This window comes from Triplophysa rosa, linkage group LG2 (genome assembly GCF_024868665.1).
Source record: "Triplophysa rosa linkage group LG2, Trosa_1v2, whole genome shotgun sequence".
In the NCBI taxonomy this organism is placed as follows: Eukaryota; Metazoa; Chordata; class Actinopteri; order Cypriniformes; family Nemacheilidae; genus Triplophysa; species Triplophysa rosa.
Window position 1 is genome coordinate 3,598,717 of NC_079891.1, and position 18,004 is coordinate 3,616,720.

The 18,004-nt window shown below is 36.2% G+C and overlaps 1 protein-coding gene across 3 annotated transcripts; it reads right to left on the reverse strand.

The window, feature by feature from the left end:
- Positions 1-55: 55 nt before the first annotated feature.
- Positions 56-17,948, reverse strand: LOC130568277 (hemicentin-1). 3 transcript variants are annotated; one of them, XM_057357029.1, is made up of 19 exons: positions 16,600-17,948; positions 13,875-14,056; positions 12,678-12,829; positions 9,463-9,616; positions 9,136-9,325; positions 8,943-9,037; positions 8,677-8,863; positions 6,145-6,242; positions 5,690-5,843; positions 5,497-5,615; positions 5,143-5,334; positions 4,465-4,578; positions 4,312-4,364; positions 3,894-4,014; positions 3,287-3,788; positions 3,036-3,196; positions 2,893-2,962; positions 2,606-2,795; positions 56-1,566 (listed from the first exon to the last, which is right to left on the reverse strand). In XM_057357029.1, exons 2-19 carry the CDS (start codon positions 13,987-13,989, stop codon positions 1,141-1,143), a joined length of 3,093 nt encoding a protein of 1,030 aa, XP_057213012.1. In that variant the 5' UTR covers positions 13,990-14,056; positions 16,600-17,948; the 3' UTR covers positions 56-1,140. The 3 variants fall into 3 exon arrangements, with proteins under 3 accessions (XP_057213012.1, XP_057213025.1, XP_057213018.1); XM_057357042.1 differs by lacking the exon at positions 9,463-9,616; XM_057357035.1 differs by lacking the exon at positions 2,893-2,962 and having other exon boundaries at positions 1,270-1,566.
- Between the last annotated feature and the right edge of the window lie 56 nt (positions 17,949-18,004).

Genomic DNA, 18,004 nt, shown 5'->3' on the forward strand with positions numbered 1-18,004 from the left:
GAATGTAAACGGTTTAAAATAAATAAGGGATTTCCATAATATGAACTTGTGAGTGAGAGAAAAAGCCAACAAGAGACTACAGTTATTGTATTAATTGGTTATATTTACTTCTTTGTAAAAGCCAACTGAGTGGATTGCTTTACAGAACAGGACATAAATAAATAAATAAATAGTGAATATTTTCTTCCAAATTTTCTTAACCTTTGGCACATGCAGAAGTAACAGTCGAGTTGTTGTGCACAATAGAACCATTTACATTTACATCTCATTGCATTTACAACATTTTTTTACATAATATCTTGGCCGATTTTCTAGCAAAATTATCTGCTTTAAAAATAACTAAATCTAATGTTTAGAAATACACATATACAGTATATGAACTATTATACATTCCTTGGCATAAGCAGAAAGTAGTTTGTGTCTATTAACCTGACTTCAAAAAAATTGAATGGCCTTTCAGAAACGTGTAACATTTCAAGCACGCACGCGCAGAACGTTACACTTTTTATAAAAAAAATCTTAATTATTGAAATATTTTTGGAGCTCTGGTATGCCGACTTTTCATAAATTTTTCAGATATGATTTGTTTTGGTTGATCACCCTTTTCAAGTTGAATGTGCCTGCTTTTTTGTTGCATTTTTGTCAATGAACCTGAAAAATATTAATCAATATCATCAGGAGTGTAGCTAAAATGTAAAAACTGGGGGCGTGGCCACAAAAGAAAACTTTCTCATGAATATTAATTAGATGATGTTTGCACTGTTTTAATACACAATTAGCATCTTGTGTTCCACTGAAGATGCCATAAAAAAGAACCTTTGTTACCTTCATTATTTTTCTTACACATCAACGAGATTAAATGGAGAGCATATGTAAACTTTTGCTGAAGTCTCCTGCATATCTCATCTAAGAAAAAGATCCAGAAATTTCACAAATATCTCCATTAGTTTCAGGAGAAACCTAAACAATGTCACAAACTGACCTCGAAATTATTGAAGATTTTAATATAAACATTTCAACAATGCCATTGTTTGACGTATCTGAATATTCTAAGAAAAAATAAGAGCAAAAGAGCACCATCCCTAAAATAACTGACCGTATAGCATTAAAAAAACAAGCTTTCTCACTGCTTTGTTTTGTCTATTTACTGTGGCTGGTAGATGGTGCGGTTAATTCATGCTCCAGTCTGGTGTTGATCTGCTGGCCCGGGGCTCCTAAGCCAGAACACGAAGTATGAGTGGCCGCCGAGGGGGATGATGGGTAAAAGTGAACATCAACGGCGACGGACGTCATGCCCAGGGACACGCAGTGAGACAGCAGGAGGGGAGAGAGCCCGTGGGAGATGTTAATGCTGTGACGCACGGGAGTCGAGCAGGGCTCGCTGGTCTGGAGGGTCAGAGAGGAGCGCAGGCCCTCCTCATGGGCGGGTGGGGGATTGGGTGGAGGAGGCGAGGGGGCGTCCTGACCGGCTTCAAACTCACTGCTTCTCCAGTCATCCATGCACTGCAGCTGAATGTCAGAATGCGGTGAGGGAGTGGCCATCCCTTCCTCAAATATAGTCTCCAGCTGATTTAATATAGAGGTTAAACAGAAAATTTGTTATTTGATGTGATCTGTTTTTTTTTTTAAGATGTGACTATAGATCCTTTAGGTTTGCCGTTAGGAATCAAAACCCATTAGTTGGATAGTACGGAAGCTCTAGTATGATCTCTGAGGATGATTTGACCCCAAGAAAAAATATGCTCGCTGTAGTTTAAAGTAAGTTATACCTTTACAAAAATAAATATACTTCAAGTTAATTTGATCAAGTATACATAAATTCAAGTATATTTTAAGGATACTTTATGTAGTAAGTATATCAATAAAGTATCAATGTACTAGTAGTAAGTGTAGTATTTCAATACTACTTGGAACTAAATTGGCCCACATTTTAATCTATAATTAAGTTAAGTAGTAAACTAGTACTCAACTAGTTTACAACCACTGCAAGTATAAAACAAGTGAACATACTTTTACTGTAGATATACTGATTTTAGTTTACTGTTTCAATACTTGCAGCACATTTTTAATTTAAAAAGTCAACTTTATAAGTGTAGTAAACTACTAGTGAAAGTATTGAAATAAGAGAAAAAAATAATAGGCCTCTCAATCAAAAAAGTACACATAACTACAAGCCAAGTATACTTAGATCTTGCATCTTTTGCTAGATATACTTAAAAGTATAATTAAGTTCAAGTGCAGGCCAAACATTTTCTGTCAGTGTAAGTCAAGTGTAGTTAAGTGTAATTTTAAGTATAATTTTGAGAATATAACAGAGACTTTAGTGTACTTTATTTTAGTTTAAAAGAAGAGTACTAAAAGCATGCTTGAATAAACTTGTTTTTTTTTTCAAAAAAAGTAGCAGTATGGGTTCGTTTCAAGAAAAGAATGGCTAACACTTTTAGCTTGGATGTACATTTCTTTGGATAAAATGGAAATGCAATGTAAAAATAAACAAACATTGACTGACAGAAAGGAAAGGCGCGTTCTTAAAAGCGCTGGATGTTTCAACCCACGGACAAACCCAACCGTTGGAAAATGGCCATAACCAGGGCTTTGTACTGACCTGGTCCTCTTCTCTAGGCTCTGGATGTGTCTCCACAATAACTGGGAGATCTTGGCCAGATTGTTGATCATCACTGGAGGACGGTTCCATGGGCAGGACAGGCGGGCTGGATTCTGGTGGAAGTGCTCTGGTCTCTGATGTGTTGGGGCTTTGCTCAATAACAGCCACCAAATTATCATCCTCAAATGCCCTGAAAATGCCATCATACCGTTACAAGAACTTCTATTCAGTTGGCATGCGAAGACAAGACAGGCGCATTGTTTGATTTACTTGTGGACTCAACTAACTTGTTATCGTAAGTCCCTTCTATGGCAAGACGTTCCCCATGTCTGCATGGCCCACAGATGCCCCTCAAAGCTAAGAAAAAACTATTTCATTCCACAATGACCAATTTGACAGGTTTATCTGAGAATAATGAACAACATCTCACCTGCTCTCCCAGTAGGAAAAGCTGCCGGATCCTTTTTCTGAACCAAAGAGTAAAAGGCCATGGCAACGAAAATAAACGCCAGGGAAACGCAGACTCCAACCACAATAGGAATGTCATGTTTTTCAATCACAGGCCACCACGTCTGAGATTTCACCTTCTCCCTAAAACAGGCATCAGATTATGTAACCATTACCAAACCATTACAAAGCCTTACAAGCCATGTTGGTAGGCCTGTCCAAATGTCCTATTACCTTGCATTATTGTCAGTGGTCCTCATAGGGGCTTGAGAAGTATTTTTCTTCAGAGACTCAACAAGGTCTGTATTGTTTGTCGCTGACGACTTGGTTTCTTCAGATTGCTCGGTTATTTGGCTCTGGTTATGGTGTTTTTCCACAAAGGTTAAGGCGGTGAAGTTGTCCACATCCAGAAGAGTTAAACCTGACGTCTGGCTCTGAATGTTTTTAAATTGGGTAAAGGCATATGAGTCTGATGGTGACTGATCAGTTGTGTTTGGGTTCGTTACTGGAGATTCAGTTAGCTGTTGTGTTGGTTGGATGTGTGGTTGTGTATCTTTTAGTTTGAGAAATGACGTAGGGTTGGTGGGCATAGCTGTTGGTTTTTGTGTTTCTATGGATCCTCTTATGCGCTCATTACTTCCTTTGCTTATGCCAGCTGACTCAAGAGAGACAAACTGGGTCATATCTTGGGCAGAATGAGTACGTGTTGGCGAGTCCTCCATAAAACCATTTAAAGCTGGATCAAAGACAGAGATTTACAATAAGAACAACTATGTTTTATTTCGCGAGAAAGAAAGATAAGAAACAAGGGGATGTTTCTTAATGTTTACCGTGGACTTACATGATATCTTTGTGTAATCTTCAGTTGCGTGTTGAGTGGGTTTATTTGTCTCTGTGTAGCTTGGAATCTTTGAATCATAGCGACCGCCGTTCGTAAAAAGCTCTTGCGCACTCTCGGAAACCTACAAGAGTCATGAGTCATGTAAACAAACCAGTAGGCCATTCAAAATACTTAAAAATGAATGCAAATCAAACACAGTAGAAATATTAGAGGGTCAGTTCGCCCCCAAAACACAAGTCATAATCTAGCCATTGTCATGTCAAAAGTTTTTCCTTAAATTGAATACAAGACTGAGTTTGGAATGGTAAATGGTGACTGAGGCTGCCACTCATGATGAGAAAATCAATCATTTTGGGTGAACTGTCTCTTTAAGAGACCAACATCACTGACAAATTTCTCTCCATATTGCATCACTCACAGTGGGCTTGTTTTCACTCAGCGCTTCCTTATTAGGCAAGACATCAGATTCATCTTGAAAATAAAGGATTAGGTGAATTAAATTAATCCAGGATTTACAAACAGAGTGATGTATATTTACTGCATGAGACATGATAAAGTCTCATTGGCTCACCAGTCACAGTGATGATGGTATGTCGCATATCCTGACCGACTCCATTTTCTGCAGTGCAGTGATATTCTCCTGCATCGGCTCGATGGATGCTGGAGATGACCAGTGTCCCATTATCTGTGAAATTAAACATTACTTTAAAATATAGCCTATAGGCTACATATATTTTCACATTAAAACGTGCAATAATGCAAAACCTTCATTTCAGCGCGGAGTACGCTGGATATTGTTCAGCACTAACTTTATAGAAATGATTTATTTGATGTAAAAATGACTGTTCAACTACAAAAAATAATTGATACTAAGGAGGAAAAATAGTTCCTGTTGCTCAACTGCCACAAAATTGCGCGAAGGCAAGGTAATTTTAGTTTACTTAAAAAGCATTTTTGTTTTTTTTAAATCAAATAAAATAGCAAAAATTTTAATGCCACCTCAGCAATAAACTGAAATAAATTTAAAGCACTAAAATTATAATAATAAAATTAATTGTATATAGCAACATAAAAAATAAACAAATAAACAATAAAATGACAAAAGCAATTTTAAAATATTAATAAAAATGAAATAAATCTAAACTATATTAACTCTGTGCAAAGGTCATGGGTTCGATTCTTTGAATAAAAATGTTAGCCAAAAGCATAAATGTAAATATAATGTTAACACAAGAATTTCTTAACAAACCATCAATGTGTATCTGTAGTGGGAGTGATGTAGGAGCGGTTGGATGAGACAGTTCAAGTGTTTCTCGGATCAAGGCAGCTCGGATCCAAGTATATTTGACAGGAAAATCTCCAACGGCTCGACAGGGTAGACTAACACGAGATCCTTCTGAGACAGTGACTGATGCAATAAATGAAACGATGACAGGTTTCTCTGAAACCAAGAGGAAAATCGGTTTGTAAATCCAGTACTTTTATGGTAAACCAGATTATTTAAAATATATATTATCGTGTCCAAACCCATGGTATTATTGTATACTGTACTTTTTATTTAGAAAAAGTATAGCTCTATTATATTTTGTAAAGTGTGATTTACCAGCAACATGAAGAGTCATGGTTTTCTCATCATGACCCGCTGTGTTGGATGCGGAGCATGTGTACAGACCTTCATCATAAACTCTGACTGATGAAATGTAGAGAGTGCTGTTTCTTACCCTGGGAATGAAATAACAAGCACGGTGAACATTAACCATAAGTGTCTGTTAATAAACTGTTCATGCAGAACTTACCCCATGATTATTTTGCCACCGGTTTGTACCGACTGGCCCTGTTTTGACCACTTTATTATAGGAGCAGGGTGTCCTGACACCTGACAGTGAACTTTAACCTCACCTCCTACAGGAGACGTCACCAACTTCGGCCAGATAGTCACGGATGGAGGTTCTAAAAAGATACGTAAAGAATAACCAAACATGAAGTGTGACACATGAGCAGTCAAACCTATTTTTCATTCCAGATTTTGTGAGAATACGGACGTCAAATGATATTATTAATGAGAAAGTGAAGTGAACATTTTTATTCTAATCTTGTACACAAACATGTAAGATGATGTAAATATATATATATATATATATATACATCATCTTGTACTTATATATTTGATTTACTGTCATTCACAAAAAATCGAACGTTCCTATTCCTATGGTGATCTAGTGCATGTTAAGACAATGTAATCATTTCTTACCAAGAACACCCAGAAAGATTTTTTTTGAGGCGAGAGCCCTTTTGACATGAGAATTAGATGCTCTGCAGAAATAATATCCCGTATCTGTTTCTTGCACACTGAAACACAACAAGCCTCATTTGAAACACTATAAAAATATGAAGAGTTTGGTTCCAAAATGAGATAACTCTGTTTACACTTTTTTTCAAAAATCATGTTTTTTTATTGTGCATTCCCATTAATATCAATCAAACAGCAGTTGGTTTGTTTTGATTTAAGCCATAATAACTCCAAAATAAACACAATAAAACACAATAAAAAATAAAACATGATAACATAAAAACGGAGTTATCTCTTTTTGGAACCAAACTCTTCATATAATAAATAAAGTTTTCAAAATTATAGACATGCAAAAGGCAGAGGTGTATAGTACTTGAGTATTTTACTCAAGTACATTTATCGAGTATCTTTATCGAGTGTTTCTACTTTGGGAAAATTTTTACTTCACTACATAATGAAGCATATATATATATATATATATATATATATATACACTCACCTAAAGGATTATTAGGAACACCATACTAATACGGTGTTTGACCCCCTTTCGCCTTCAGAACTGCCTTAATTCTACGTGGCATTGATTCAACAAGGTGCTGAAAGCATTCTTTAGAAATGTTGGCCCATATTGATAGGATAGCATCTTGCAGTTGATGGAGATTTGTGGGATGCACATCCAGGGCACGAAGCTCCCGTTCCACCACATCCCAAAGATGTTCTATCGGGTTGAGATCTGGTGACTGTGGGGGCCATTCTAGTACAGTGAACTCATTGTCATGTTCAAGAAACCAATTTGAAATGATTCGAGCTTTGTGACATGGTGCATTATCCTGCTGGAAGTAGCCATTAGAGGATGGGTACATGGTGGTCATAAAGGGATGGACATGGTCAGAAACAATGCTCAGGTAGGCCGTGGCATTTAAACGATGCCCAATTGGCACTAAGGGGCCTAAAGTGTGCCAAGAAAACATCCCCCACACCATTACACCACCACCACCAGCCTGCACAGTGGTAACAAGGCATGATGGATCCATGTTCTCATTCTGTTTACGCCAAATTCTGACTCTACCATTTGAATGTCTCAACAGAAATCGAGACTCATCAGACCAGGCAACATTTTTCCAGTCTTCAACTGTCCAATTTTGGTGAGCTCGTGCAAATTGTAGCCTCTTTTTCCTATTTGTAGTGGAGATGAGTGGTACCCGGTGGGGTCTTCTGCTGTTGTAGCCCATCTGCCTCAAGGTTGTGCGTGTTGTGGCTTCACAAATGCTTTGCTGCATACCTCGGTTGTAACGAGTGGTTATTTCAGTCAAAGTTGCTCTTCTATCAGCTTGAATCAGTCGGCCCATTCTCCTCTGACCTCTAGCATCAACAAGGCATTTTCGCCCACAGGACTGCCGCATACTGGATGTTTTTCCCTTTTCACACCATTCTTTGTAAACCCTAGAAATGGTTGTGCGTGAAAATCCCAGTAACTGAGCAGATTGTGAAATACTCAGACCGGCCCGTCTGGCACCAACAACCATGCCACGCTCAAAATTGCTTAAATCACCTTTCTTTCCCATTCTGACATTCAGTTTGGAGTTCAGGAGATTGTCTTGACCAGGACCACACCCCTAAATGCATTGAAGCAACTGCCATGTGATTGGTTGATTAGATAATTGCATTAATGAGAAATTGAACAGGTGTTCCTAATAATCCTTTAGGTGAGTGTATATATATATATATATATATATATATGAAGAGTTTGTTTCCAAAATGAGATAACTCCGTTATTTAAATTTTTTTTAAATGATGTTTTTTATTATGTTATCATGTTTTTATTATGTTTTATTGTGTAAACTGTATTTTTTTAGTTATTATGGCTTAAATCAAAACAAACCAACTGCAGTTAAAAAAATATGCCAAATTTTCAAATCGGAGTTATATCATTTTGGAAGTATACTCTTCAGTATTAGGTTATATATATGTGTGTATGTATATATATATATATATATGTATATATACAGTATATGTATATATCAATATATATATATATATATATATATATACTGTATATATATATATATATAGTTTACTCCACTATATTTCTCAAATTTTTTACATGTTTTTACCTTTAATACTTAAGTAGCCTAAAATCTACTATCTTACTTTTACTGAAGTAAAATGATTATTGTGTAAATTACTTGCGTAAAAGTAAGAAAGTACATTGACTTTTAATGTACTTTTTTAAATGTAAAAATTGCAAGGTATTTTTCAAATGTAGTCGAGTAAAAAGTATGATATATGCCATGCTTTATAATGTATGGAAGTAAAATATTTCCGAAGTAAAAACACTAGTAAAAAAGTAAAGATATACTTGATCCCTGAGAGTAAAATACTCAAGTCCTATTAATACACCTCTGGCAAAAGGTTTATTAGGGTTAGAGTGTGGTTTAGGGTTAGGTTAAACCATTTTAACTAGCTGTGTGTGAACACAATTCAAGTCTTCACCTGTGGATGCGCAGGTCTCCGTTAGGATCAGTTGTGTGGTGAAGTCCCGGATGGAGTGGCTGGTTGTTTTTATACCAGGTCACTTGTGTTTGGGGTCTGGATTGTGGAGGTCTACAGAAAAGTATCGCAGAATCCCCCTTCCTGACTGTTATCTTGACTGATTCCAGATTTAAGGACCAGTCCATAACTGTGTGACAGGGAGATGAAACGTTATGTAAAATGTGCTTTGAATTTGAGTAGATTCATCAGACACAAAGGTGCAGTACCTGCAGGAAGGAGGTAGGCTGGTTGTGAAATCACGTTCTCCTTCTTATTGCTAGCTTCACAGAAATAAAACCCTTCGTCTTCTGACAAAACTCTCCTAAGAGAGAAGAAAAACCATTTTTGTTTTATGGACAGAATAGTGCTTCATGTGCAGAGAGAGCCCTTAAAAGTTTGTAACCACGATAGAAATCTCACTGAAAAACCAGCAGCTGTCCATCCTTCTGTAGACTCCATCTAGAGGTATTGAGTATTGGATGTCCGTCTTTAAACCACTGTACTGTGGGAATGGGAAAGCCTTCAACAACACAATGCAGAACCGCTTCCATTTCAACAGCTACAGTGATGTTCTGTGGACCTTCAACGATCTTTACGTTCATGCTGGAACCTGTGCAGGCAGAAATAAAGACAGAATTCATTTCAGTTTATCCAGGCGGTGAGAAGAAAGACATGTGATTGTATGTATGTATAAAAATGAGATGTGCTTTACAAAACATTTTGTCAAAGAACTACAGTATATCTCACCATATACTGTCAGAGTTGCTGCATGACTTTTTTTAGTTATGTTTAGCAGGGGATTGTGGGTAATGCAGACATAAATTCCTTGGTCTGCTTTGGTGACGTTAGCCATGTGCAAAGTGCCCGATGTCTTCCTTTGGCTCCCTCCACCATACTGCCCCTGGTGGTGATTTTTAGGGTTTAACATATGAAGAGCTTTTCAAAATGATCTAAACAGTTTTCCTTACTTCATGACCCAACACTATCTTTCGTGTTATTTCAAATTCATACGACTTCTCTTGTTCATGGAACACCGAAAGAGATATTAAGCAGAATGTTAAGCGCACCCCCAGTCACCATAAACTTGCATTCTACAATATGCAGTGAAGATGCAATGAAAGTGAATGGTGACTGAGGCTGCCAGTTCTTAAAGGGATAGATCACCCAAAAATGAATTTCTTTGTTCTGCTGAACACAAAGGAAGATATTTGGAAGAATTCAGTAACCAAACAGATCTCTTCCCCCATTTATTGCCAAGGGAAAATAAATACAATGGGAGGCATTGGGGGATGAGATCTGTTTGATGTTCCAAACCTGTATTCATTTCTTTGTTCTGTTGAACACAAAAGAAGATATATGGAAGAATGCTTGTAATAGTTCTGGGGCACTTTTGACTACCATGTTTTTCCCCCTATGATACTCAATAGTGCCCCAGAACTGTTTCATTACAAACATTCTTCCCAGAGCTGGCCCTCCCCATAAACGAACTAAGTGGCTGCTTAGGGCCTCGCCGCCACTAGGGGGCCCCCAACACTTTTTTGTGATATATTCACAACACACGTCCATTTTCTCATGTAGGGCCGGGCCCGTAACCCGTATTTTTTCTGTTTTGTGTGTCAAAATTTAAACAAAAGCTCCATACATTTTTTTTCTAATTTCAGAAGCCGTTTCACTCTGATATACATCACGATACGGATACGGAAAAGAAAGTCAATCGCAACTTCCGTCTGCTGCGTCCAAAATCGCCTACTTCCATACTATAGTAGGCGAAAATGAGTATGAGTCATGAGTAGTATGTCCGAAACCTCAGTGTGCAAAAACCAGTAGGCGAGAAATACCCGGATGGTCTACTTCCGCCGAGATTCATGAGTGTGGATCGGATGGACACTTTTCTATCCCACGGGAGCTGAGCAACGGTCAAATTTCAAAAGTAAATCAAATAAATATAGCGGAAAACTTTTAAGGCGGACGTCCGTTTTTAATGTAAGTGCCAAAAATAAATTTTTCGTGACTAAATTATGTTTTTATAAACGCTCAGGTTGATGTTAACGTCAAAGGTCAAAGAGCATACGGGTCGCATGACCATAAAACATGGCGGACGCAGTATGTCCGAAATGTATTCATACTACACCCACTCATACTATATAGAACGTACTGTTTTAACGGCCGATAGGTAGGTACTTATTTAAATTCAGTACATACTGTCACAGTATGCGATTTCGGACGCAGCAATGGTGACTTTAAAGTCCCTGTGAACTGGAAGTTGCGATCGTTTTTACTTCCGTATTCTGACACATTTCCGAGTGAAAAGGAATTTCAAAGGAGAAAATTAGTGAGCGTGGCTTGCGTTTTTCACTGCGAATTAATTGGATGTGTAAAAACAGCTGTTGCTATCCCTGCGTTCCAATTCGCCTACTTATAATATGCCCAATAGAGTAGGTTCTGTTTTTGTGTTGGAATAGTAGGTACTTTTGAGCGCATGCCAAAATAGATGCACACACTGGGACATACTAACAGGAAGCGGAAGTGGCCGTTGTTGCCTAGACAACATTGTGGCCAATAACTGTCACACACATCAAAATACAGCTCTTCTTTCCATTAAGGTATTTATTCATTCATTATTTTGTTTGTTTACTGTATACTTACATTTGTTAATTTAGTGACGCATCAGTTATATAATTTATTAATTCAGGGGAGCCTCACTAAACTCCGCCTACTCGCAGTGAGTTGTGGGTAATATCAGCCGTTGGAGTGTGCATCATTCTGCACTTCGAATTTCTACCGGAAGTAGACCATCCGGGAATCTTTGGAATACTATTTTCAACAGACTACGATTTGGGACATACTAATTCTACTTTCGAATACTATTAGGACGGATAGTATGCTGATTGGAAGGCAGGGATTGATTTTGAAATGAAGCGGGCAGCAGAGTGACAGTTGAAGGGGAGGAGTTAACTGATGCTCCGACCAAGCCGTCTAATTTACGTAATTTGAGATATAGTTATTTCAGGGCGGAAGTGCATTTTCAGATTTTAACATTAAAAAGAAAATGACCCACATTGATAAGCTATTTACTATAAACGCTGCAATATTTCATGAAAAAATAAGAATTGTCATTTAAAATTTCACTGGGACTTTAAAAATCGCAGTGCTGTGCAACACACAACATACTGTAAGTGACTAAAAACATTCAATATTTGACAACTGTTTAGTGTTTAACCATAGAAATGTTCAACATCCGACAGTATTCACTGATGCAAACGACAAAATGTGTAATTTACGTGATTCATGTAATTTAAAATTATCTGTCAATTCAGCGTTTTATTTGGGATAAGGTTAAGAATAATTGTGTGCATATTGTAAATTAATTTTATGGTTATCAAGTAAATACACAAAATAAAAAAAGATTAAATCATCCTCAAGGGCTGTGTGGCTTCAAAAGGGGGTTTATAGGTTGTGGTTAAACTAAAAAAAGATTTTTAAAATCAAATCTTTGCAAATAGTTAAATGCATTGAACAATAAATTCCACAACCTTTGTATGGTCTGTGCTCAAAATTTAAAGGGACAGTTCACCTAAAATTGGAAGTAATGAAATGATCAAATGTTTTGACAATCACAATAATCCAAGGTTTATGTTTTTTTTTATGACATTCCTACATCCCAAACACATCTACAACTAATAGAATTGGGTGTGTTAGGTTTAAAGTGTGCGTGCAAATAATCAAACATTGATAATAGTCGACTTTATTGTTGGCACAGGGGGACCCCAAATAAAATTCTGCTTAGGGCCCCGTAAAGGCTTGGGCCGGCCCTGATTCTTCCAAATATATTTCTTTGTTTTCAGCAGAACAACAAACTTTATACAAGTTTGGAACAATTTGAGGGTGAGCAATGATGTCAGAATTTTCCTTTTTCGGTGACCTATCCCTTTAACAGTCAACCATGTGCGGTTTTTGTATACCTGAATCTGGTTTCCTATGGTGAGAACTCGGCCATTCTTTAACCATGAAATCTGTGCAGGAGGAAAACTATCACCAGAAACGCATTGAAAGAAAACATCATGACCTTCTTCAGTGCTCAGGGACTGGGGGTGAAAGAACACGTCCTCCAAACCTAGAAGCACACACATACAAATAACACACTTGAGACCTGACAGACATTCCTCCTGTCCTATGTGTAACTTCCAACCCTCATTTCCTGTTAAAATACTTCAAACATTTTGAGACAAATCTGCTTGCCTACATGCTTTCCAGTGTCCATTTGCATTATTCAGCATAAATGAGCAATATAGCTTTCACGAAAGGTTGTAAAAATGTGAGAAAATGAACATAAATGGAACATAATGTTTTAATAATGTAATCTGTTGTACACTGAAAATTTGTAGCTGTTACCGTAAAGAGCTAAGTACCTGCCTAATGTAAAGATCATTTTAGAGGTGTAACCTAAAATATTTAGGTATAGTTTCAATCATATTTTAATCCTATTGTTTAAATGATTAAAAACAGCTATTTTTCATGTTATCACAAGAATACTTGAAAATATATACAGTATTTTACAGCGTAAAACATTTCCAAAAATTTCTATTAACAATGTTTTTTTGCATTTTACATAAAAAGTCAGATATATCAAATATATTAGATTTGATTATATCTGTATTTAAAGTTTTTTTTTACATATCTAAGAATATAAAACCGAAACAAAATTTGTCATTTCACGTGTAGCATAAATTCAATGTCATTTTATTTATATAGCCTATAGCGCTTTTCCTATGTCCTGCATTGTTGTAAAAACATTTGCAAATTAAGCAAAAATATTATAAATAAATACAGTAAAATATGTCAAAAAATATTATGTTGTATTAGTATTTGCAGGGGTAGTATTAAAAGTCATCTCCATCAATTTCAGCGTGTCTTTTATCCTAAATCTCATTTCAGATGGACATCCCACTTTGAGGAAGCAGGGGTAGTTTGAAGTCCGCCGTTGCTAGGTTACGTGTAGAGCAGCACAATGTTTTGACAAGCCCTTTGTCAAATTATGCAAGTGTATGAAGCATTTGCATGGCACACGTGCATTTACATGGCCCACTTCAATAAGCCGGTATAATATCCAATAAAATCGCAAAAACATGCTTGCAAAACGCACCACTGTTTCTACTCACCTAACTCAGATGCAGAAGAGCTCATTTTGACAGAACAGGACAGAAGTAAGAACCAGAGGAAACAGGGCATCTGTACTGAACTCCATACAGGACGAGACATGCTAACCCTCTTCATCTGTGCCGTTCATATGATGATAATAGTCCATAGCATCATTCCTCATCTGACCAAATGCATTCATGCACTTTAAAACAAATACATATTTTGATATAAAACATAATTGTGGGATTAAATAGGGGAGGTGTCACCATGAAAAATAATAACTGGAGTTAAAAGTGTGGCAACTTTTTACAACACACATTCTTGTGCTATACTGTAGGTTTCATTTACAGGTGTGAGATAAGTCAAACCACAAACTCTCAGTCGCAACATTTGCAGCTGCATATTCCTCTTTTAGTTGTGTTTCATTGTTATTGTCATCACAGGAACACTTTGTACACTACAGACCTCTTTACTCTCTTCAATGGACCGGCCACTTTACAACACACAGCAGCAAGCCCTCCATTTACTGATGCTGACATGAAAAGAGCAGGACCGCTTTGTACTTAAAGGATCAGTTAGAAGGCTTGTGACGAAAGGTTTCTACCTGATCACATGAGCTTTCATTGGCACTGTGTCCATATAGGGTGGTCATAGTGTAATTCCTGATATGGCCATGAATGATGATATGATAAGATGCTGTTCATATGTTTATATTTGTCCTCTACTGAGTATTATATCAAGAAACCCTTATTTAGAATTTAAGAAAAATTACTTTCAAAAAAGAAAGGTACAAAAGCTGTCACTGGACCAGTACCCTTTATGTACAATTTAGGTATACGTATGTATACATTTGGTTCCAATATGTACCTTTGAGGTACTAAGATGCACTCTTTAGGTGCAATAGTGTACTTTTTAAAAGGGTACCGCCCCAGCTTTTGTAACATTTTCTGACAATGTAGCATTTGTCAAGGTAGCATAATGACTCATGTGACAGGGGCTTAACGAATCAGGGAAGCAAACGCAATGATACAGACAACCTAATCAGTGAGCGAATGTGGGCAACCGTGAAAAGAAAACTCAGATTTCGGGTATTGACCTAATTTCCGAAAGTAATCGATGGCAACTAGCCCTTGCCAACCTTATGTGAACCGTAAACAAACTTTAAACTATTTTTACAACACATAATATTTATGGACATGAACGTTAATATTTCCAGAAACTTTTTATGAACAAATGCCTAAGTATGAATAGCCACCATATAACGATTCTGCAGTTACGTTCTCTCCAAACTTAAACTTCCGGTAGATCTCTGCAAAGAAATGTAATCGAATTGAATCAAATTATTTTACAATAAAATAGTAATATAAATTAATATTCATATAAATTAAATATAAAATTATATTATATTTCTGTTCTGGTTATAATATAACCAATTATATTATAACCAGAACAGAAGTTTACTTCGGGCCAGGTGCATGCGTCCGCTCAGACCTTCTAAATATCATAAACCTATACTGTACACACATACATTTATATACTATAGGCTCATATCCATCAAAGTGAAATGTTACAAATGTTACAAGTCTCTGGCCTCTAGTGTAGACCACATTGTAATGTATTAGGAGGACATGAATGAGTACTTCAAGCATATGACTCATCTGGCATGGGCCATAGACAGCGGGTGGGAGAGCTAATGGGAACTAATGCCAGAAGCCGGGGGTGTGTTTGCTTTAGCCAAACAACACCCCATTAAATGAAGAAGCAGTTTAGCAATTCATTAAGGTGTTGAATATTTGCTACCTGCGAAAACGCAGTTTAAGCACTCTATAGAGAAGCAGTTTAATTTGTTTGCTATTAGTCATACGAAGGTGGACAGATCTGGTGTTTGTTATTAAAAAACGTATCTGATAGATTTCATAAATTCCTTGTTATTCACTTAAGCTTACTAACTAATGGGAGTTTTATATTGTAAACTGTTTTTTAATGATAATGATAAGATCAAATGTATGAAATATAGCATAAAATATCATATTTTTCAAGTAATAATCTTTTCAGGCCCTTAGTGTGTGATTGACATTTTTGATGTCACAGCATAATAGCAGAGCTCATTTTGTTGCAATATGTTAGTCTACATATATATATATATATATATACATACATGTTAGTCTATATATACATCAATGCTACATAAACCAACAGATGACTTAATAATAAAATGATTCATTGAAAATGGTTGAATTAATGCACTAATATACAATTAATAGCATGCTGTTGCTATAACGGTCCGCAAGTTTTGAAGTTCAAGTTTCTGAATGTCCAAATTTGCTGTTTTTCAGGAATGGAAAAACACTGTACTTTTGAAATTATTACATACTGTGTTGTCAAAGTTGACAAGCGCTTTGTAATACTTTATAATGGTTAGATATTTGTAAAACCCAGTGACAAACACAAAGGTTGACTAATAATAATGATTTATAGCAAGAAAATAAAAATCATACAAGGTTTCAGAAGGACAGCAGCAATTATAACTAATTTAATTTGGTTAATTCTGTCCATATTTGACATATATTTTACTTGAATAAAACCATTAAATTGAACTGTTCATCAAGCAATTTTTTAGGTTCATCAATTAAACATCAGTGTAGTGCTTGCAATTTATGTACAAACAATTAAATTGCTTTTAATCAACTTTGAAATAATATATAAAGCTTTTTATAAACATTTACAAAAAAAAACTGTACTTACCCACGTAGAGCAGAAGTGCCAAGCCTCATGTGCAGCATCTCTGTCAGTGAGCGCTTTCAATACTCTCCTCTGGTTTATCAATGCAACACGCTTGATCTAATGATGGAGCAACAGACACGCATATACCTGCACACATACACATACACACAGATGGGCTCTGAGACCACCGCACACCCTCCACAGCAGGAACAATATGAGAGAACTAAAGCACCACTCTGCATGTGTTCAGACCCCATTTCCACACTGTGCAAAATGAAAGAGGCCACAAATAAAAAAAACACTAAAACATGCTGTTTGAGAAAAAAAAACGAGAACAATTGTTTTCCAAATCCGTGTAATGGTTATTCATAAAAGGTGTCCACAAGTCTAATAGCATTTGTTATACACCTTGGCACAAATCATTTCACACCTGTACGTGCGCTTGGTTGCATGTGACATTTTTTTTTTTTTTTACATAAAATGAGCTGATTTAAACAGTGTTGTACATTGTACAGCGATAGTTAAAGCTGATTTTAAAAAATGTACCAAGGATAGACAACATTTTAAAACTCAAATGTGTTTTCGATCAAGGCCAATTAATCATATATGACTATAAAGCCATTGTGTAAAAACACAATGAGTTGGATTACAAAACCCAACGTATTCTTTTTTACAGTTGTGAACATTCTGAATGAAATGTTTAGATGAAAATTAAAATAGGTTACTATTAACCATGGTCTTGTTTTAGCCAACATCTAGTAAGTCTTTGCAAATGTAAATCGACTTTATTTCTTTTATCAATTCAGCACAATCGATGTAAATTAAAGTACAAATAGGCTGATTTCTAATCTATGCAAGAGAGTGATTTTAATTAACTGAACAAAGGCCGGTTAGGTTGGCTGATGTGAAATTTGTGGTGTAGAACATCAAACACACAAAGTCTATAGTGAGAAATGGCTCGAAATCATTTCGTGTTGCTACAGTCATTAGCAGACAAAAATCTGAGCTTGATGCATTGAACAGAACCGGCAGAGAAAACATTTAAGCTGTGATTCTTTATTTACATTCTCAAACAGAAAGAAAGTTTATTTTGAAAGTAATACTTGCTATAGAATGAAACATGATTTTTTTTATGAGGTTATTATTCATTTTTTACAGTAATTCTGACAGGCTGTGATTGTGCCCGGATTTCCCGACACAGCTCCACCATTGCAATGCAAAAATAGTGTTGATTTTTACTATCAGTCTTTATAAATGTCTATGTGGCCAGCATTTCTATTTGCAATGATAATTCACCCAAAAATGAAAATTCTGTAACCATTTACTTTTGTTATTTCAAACCTGTATGACCTTCTTCTGCAGAACACGAAAGAAGATATTTATAGGAATGTTGGTAACCAAACAATCACAGTATTCATTGACGTCT